Here is a 6372-nt window from a genome sequence, read left to right on the forward strand (position 1 = left end):
AGAGATTGAAAATATAAGACACAAGAAAAAGAAATACGAAATATTCTTTCAACATAAATAAATATATATATATATATATATATATATATATATCTCACAATCGCATTCAATAACAATATAAAAATGTAATTGTTAATGTAATGTACTGTACAAAATTTGAAAAATAAAAACCTAAAAAGGTCCAAAATCAAATCTACTAGGTTGGTCATCTGCACGATCCAGTGTCGTATCGTTGCTTCTTACTGCTTTTTCGCATCCTATAGGTAAAGTCAGCATATCGGTTAACGCATAATTTCTCCCAAGCCACTTTTAGCATAGCCGTAATTGCCTCTTCCCATACGAAATGGTTCTGCAAAAATGAAAAATAAAATTTCAATAAGAAGAGGTATCTTGATTAATTGTAAACATTGAATGATGATATAACTTAAACCAAATCGTACCTGAAACTCTTCCTAATAAAAGTTTCTCGCCTCTTGTGGTACGGCATCCCATGTGTATCCATCTTTATCGAGTTGTAGCTTGATTATCCTCATAATTTGCCTTGATGCTCGAGAGGATGGATATATGCTGAGAAAAAAAAAACACAAGAGAAATATAAGTAGACGAAAGCATCAAAATCTGAATAAAACCAAGTATAGAGGAAAAAGTAAATAAGTACTTACTGTCCCGCTACCAAACTGAGCTTGTTACGTGGCTCTGATGAAGTTGCAAAAGAAGTGACAAATGCTATAAATGCAGATAAATAATTAATATATAACTGAAATGACAGTAATGACATTTATGATTACCCGGTGCAGTAGGTGACTGTGAAGCTGGTGAAGACTCTACTGGTCCAGAAAGTGGGGTAGAAGAGGAAGGAACAGAAGGAAGTGATGGCGGCATGGGAGGCTAGGCAGAGGATGAAGCCCCAGACGTACCTGAAGAAGAAGGAGGGATAGTCCCTCCTCGTCCATATGTACTGCGTCCTTGGCCACGACCTCCATGCGAACCACTGCCGGACGCGTTTGAATTAAACGCCCTCCCTCTAGCCATCTGTACTGCAGATATCAGAACCTAGATATGTATGTATACAATTATATGAATTGTAGAACATGTGGTAAATATGTATAAAGAAAGTGAATAACATTAAAATTCTTCATTAATAATATTAGATATACATCTGGCAATTTATAACATTAAAATTGTTCTAAGTATTAAGTGTCTTCATCATCATTTGCTTCCTCCTCCTCCTCCTCTTCTTCCTCTTCTTGATATTCGTCTTCTAAGGTACCCGTGATGATTTGATCTTCTTCCTCTTCATCATTCGATGCTCCTATTTCAACATAAGTTCCGCTTTCATCATCCAATCTATCTGTTAAATCTTCAACAACTTGCATCAGTTGCGTATCAGCCCTAACTTCTTGAAATGGCTCCGACACTACGAGTGAAGCAGATTGTTTGGTTTCAAGTGCATGAACAACTGATCTGGCCTTGATTTTACACACTGCCATCCAATCGCAACGATCTCGTTTAAACGATAGATATGGGACATAGTACACCTGTGCAGCTTGCATTGCCAACACAAAAGGTTCATACTTTGTATATCTTCTTCTTTGATTAATATCTACAAGATTATACTTAGGATGAACCTTCATGCCAACGTTTGGCGTAGGATCAAACCATTCACATTTGAATAAGATTGTGCACTTGATTGGTAGGCTTGGATATTCTAACTCTAAAACCTTAACCAATTTCCCATAAAAATCATTTGACACGTCACTGTAGTTTGATCCCTTTATGCAAACACTACTGTTCATTGTCTTTCTTCTTTTCCAATAACCCTCAGTGTGAAATTTGTAACCATGGTAGCTAGAGTAAGCATTAGCAACCGGAAGAGGTCCCTTTGCTAGATCCGTAATGAATCTGTTACCAATATCACTTTCTGAGCTTCGAGCCTATGGGAAATAGTAATGACATGAGTGAGATCTAATAATGTACATTCCATGTTGTGTAGCTAGAAAGTAACTTACATAATATTTGAACCATTCTACAAATTTGGAGTCCAGTTTTGCATCAACTGCAGTATTAGTAAAATTGGGATTTTGAAGCCGCAAAAGCTTGATATATGCAAAAGCTTGATATATTTCCTATTTATGAACGAACAAAATTATCATTAATATGATTTAACTACACCCCAAACCGGGTTTAGACTGTTTACAATATTTATACTTACTGTACAAATGGTGTAATCTCTTCGCAATTCAACAAAATACAGGTTTGAGCTGCTCGTATCTCTGCATCAGTCAATCGTCTTTTTTTTGATTTACCAATCGTACGCCCAGGATAGGTGAAAATTGTTAGATTTCCTTCTAACTCAGATTCTATTCGATCTCCTCTGTCATCGTTTCGTGGCACTCTCTGATGCTTGGTGTAAACATGTGGTTCAAAGTAGTGTGAACAAAAGGTGAAAGCTTCTTGCACCAAATATGCATTGCAAATTGATCCCTCGACCTTTGCCTTATTGCGTACATTCTTTTTAATTTTCTACAGGTGTCTGTAATTGTACAAAGCCAATATGTAAATATGAGTTGAAATAAAATATGTAATGATTAGAATGGGATGTTAGTGATTCACCTCTCAAATGGATACGTCCGTCTATATTGTATCGGTCCTGCTACATGACATTCATAGGGCAAATGTGTGAATACTCAAATTTTGAGGCTCAAAAAGCTTGTTTTCCCAGACTGCAAATAGTCCGGCCGGGCCGGAGGCCATTCGAAAAGTTCACTGAAAGTATGCCAATATGGAACTTGAAACGTCCGGAAAATTACGAGGATCGCAGAACTGGTCCCGGAATATTTTTTGGAGGTACGGAACTCCCGAAAAAGCTTCTGGAATGGAAAACTAGCAAATAGGGCGACGGCGCCCGCCCTCCAGACTGGTTTTTCCTATAAATACAGCCCCGAATCGACAGTTTTACTCACTCAGTCTGTGTTGATGGACGCTCTCTTCTCTCCTATGCTCCTTGCGGTTCTTTTACTGCTTTTCTGCATTTAGTGTAGGCTTTTATTACTCTGCTGTTGTGATATTTGGTCACTTAATTAAATTAATTTTAATTAATATTCCCCAAACGAGGAGCTTAATCTGGAATTTTCAAACTGAAGCTAAGAAGCGGCCGCCGATTAACTCAGGTAATAACGAAACCCTGCCTATTTAATTTCAGCATTTTGTGCATATTCTCTTCTACTCCTAATTCTAATTAAACAACTGCATTCACACCATAATCATTTTGGCAGCAAACTGCCTTAAGTAAATAAGTTTAGGCTAAAATGCCCGGTTAATCAATAATCGTGGTATTAATGCTAAACTTCGAACATATTGGCTAGAGTGCCTAGTTAATTAATAACTACGGTGTAATTGCCTTTATTTCGAACAGTCCGGCTAAAAGTCCAATTAATCAATAATTGTGGCTAAAAGCCTTAATCAATCACGTTTTGGCAACAAATTGCCTACAGCTCAATCAATCACGTTTTTTTTGGCAACAGATTGCCTATAATTCAAATAACCATCTTTTTGGCGACAAATCGCCCAAATAATCACCTTTTCTTTGGCAATAAATTGCCTAAATTACATATCATCTTTTGGCACGAATGCCTTAATCATTTTGGCGACAAATCGCCCAACAAAACCCCTTTTGGCACAAATGCCCTTAATCATTTTGGCGACAAATCGCCTAACCAATGTTTGGCAACAAATTGCCCAACTTTTGGCACAAATGCCTTAATCAACCATTTTGGCGATAAATAGCCCAAACATCATTTTTTGGCAATAAATTGCCCAATCAAGCACCTTTTGGCAACGAATGCCTAAAACAACAAATCAATCAATCTTTGGCAAAATGCCTAAAAAATGCACAAAGCATACACACACTCATGCATGAAGCATACCCCTTTAAGATGCCTTTAAATAGGTTTTATCGAACTACGTCGGCTTTGATCTCTCATTCAAACGAGAGTACGTAGGCACGTTCGGGATTTGACCCGGAGCGGTAAGTCGAAATCATCAAAACACTTTATTGGTCCAATTGCATCATTACCTTGCAAAACATTCACACTTAGGTTAGTTAATCAGCATGACATAGTCTCGGGATCCACCTCGGGTTCGTAGATTGTGCCTTAAACTTTGGGATAATTAACCTAGACTTAGGTTAATTAAAATTGGAGTCATTTAGGGTTCTTTCTTAGTTTTCCCTCATAAAAATAAACTAGGTGGCGACTTCATAAAACATACACGTGAGCATACCTTGTTCTAGCACAAATTTTGCCTTCGGGGGAGGGTTCACAAAATGAACCGGTAGATGCTCCATAGAATCAAAGAAGCCGGGTGGAAAAATTTGCTCCAATTTGTATATCACTACTGGGATTTTTCGTGCTAATTGGTTCATATCATCGCATCAGATAACAATCATCATCAATTCCTTGAAAAAGAGACTCAATTCTGTCATTGCTTCCCAAATTTTCCCTGGCAATAATTCCCAGAATGCCACAGGGATCAATCTTTGCATGAAAACATGACAGTCATGGCTTTTCATGCCAAACAATCTGTACTTCCTCATGTCCACACATCTACCCATATTTGAACAGTATCCATCTGGAAACCTTAATAATTGGACCCATTCACACAATAATTGCCTTTGGGGTTTATCTAAAGAATAACATGCCTTTGGAAACTTACTAGTAAGTACAATCGCTTGAGTTTTGGACGATGAAAAATTTCCTTCATGTCTGCTCTCGCTTTTGCATTATCCTTGGTTTCCCCCTCAATGTTCATGACAGTGTTGAACATAATTTGAAACACATTTTTTTCTATATGCATCACATCAAGGTTATGACGGATAAGAAGTGAACTCCAGTAAAGTAAATCCCAGAAGATGCTTAGCTTTTTCCACCCACTATTCCTGCCAATTCTTCCATTTACCTCTTCTGCACCTAACTCTATAACTTTCATAAGCCCCAGATCTTCAATTTCTTTAATATTTTAGCTCCAGACTTCACAGGCGGAGGGATATCAGCAATAGCAGTGTTCTTTCTAAATCATTGTCCATTTCTCCTCCAATGGTGAGATTTTGCTAAGAATTTGCAATGACAATCAAACTAACATTGTTTACCTCCATTTTTTAGTGTAAATGCATTAGTGTTTTCCATGCAATGAGGACAAGCCAATTTGCCTCCGTACTCCACCCAGATAACATTCCAAATGCTGGAAAATCACTGATGGTCCAAAGCAAAGCAGCTCGCATTATGGAATTCTGATTGGTCGAAATATCAAACGTTTCAACCCCATATTGCCATAAATAATTCAGTTCGGCAATCAAAGGTTGCAGTAGCACATCAATTTTGTGTTTCGGATTAGTAGGGCCAGGTACAATAATACACAAAAATATGTATTCATCTTTCATACACATTGACGGTGGTAGATTATATGGTGTGACAATGACAGGCCATGATGAATATTGTTGTCCTGATTGGCCAAACGGCTGAAACCCATCAGTACAAAGCCCCAATCTCATGTTTCTCATATCAACAGCAAACACAGGATGATTGTTATCAAAATGTTTCCAAGCTTCAGAGTTTGACGGATGAGTCATTATACCATCCTCATATTCATACAAAGCATGCCATCTCATGTGTTCAGCTGTCGCCTTAGATACATATAACCTTTGAAGGCGAGGAACAAGAGGGAAATAATACATCTTCTTGAAAGCCTTCTCTCTTTTTACTCTACCAGTCCCTTGACCCCACCGTTAATATCTTGGAAGATTACAAAACTTGCATTCTCTCAATTCGGAGTCAAGGCCCCAGTATATCATAGAATTATTACGATAACAATCAATCTTTTCCACGGGTAGTCCTAATCCCCAAACTAATTTTTTTGTCCGGTAAAAATTATCAACCATTGAATGGCCTTCAGGCAATATTTCTTTTGCTAACTACACAAAATCATTATAACACCTTTCTAAAAAATGGTGCTCCGCTTTCATGTGCAGTAATCGTGCCACAACAGATAAAACTGAATGATTCTTGCATCTAGGCCACAGTTCATTGTTAGCTGCACTTAGCATGTCAAACAATTGTTGTGCTGCATAGTTTGGTGATTCCTCCATATTAACCCAATGACATTCTACTCTACTCGCATTGATTACCATATCATTGCATTGATTACCATACTGAAATTGATAAGGCTGACCTTCTAAACTTACTGGATTAGAGTGGCCTGACCCACTGGAAACTCGAGGTTCACCATGATGTATCCATTCGTAATAATTTTCCACGAACCCATTTTTGCATAAATGAAGTTTAATTGTATCGATATCTAAAAAGGCTCTATTTCGAC

The 6372-nt window shown here is 37.7% G+C and overlaps 1 protein-coding gene across 1 annotated transcript; it reads right to left on the minus strand.

The window, feature by feature from the left end:
* Window positions 1-205: 205 nt before the first annotated feature.
* LOC149499066 (uncharacterized) lies at window positions 206-5152 on the minus strand. Its single transcript, XM_089721830.1, has 4 exons — window positions 5147-5152; window positions 1371-1934; window positions 960-1037; window positions 206-349 (listed from the first exon to the last, which is right to left on the minus strand). The coding sequence occupies exons 1-4, from the start codon at window positions 5150-5152 to the stop codon at window positions 206-208; spliced, it is 792 nt and encodes a 263-aa protein (XP_089577956.1).
* Between the last annotated feature and the right edge of the window lie 1220 nt (window positions 5153-6372).

This window comes from Jatropha curcas, chromosome 1, assembly GCF_041381405.1.
Source record: "Jatropha curcas cultivar XTBG-Jc1 chromosome 1, XTBG_Jcur_1.0, whole genome shotgun sequence".
In the NCBI taxonomy this organism is placed as follows: domain Eukaryota; kingdom Viridiplantae; phylum Streptophyta; class Magnoliopsida; order Malpighiales; family Euphorbiaceae; genus Jatropha; species Jatropha curcas.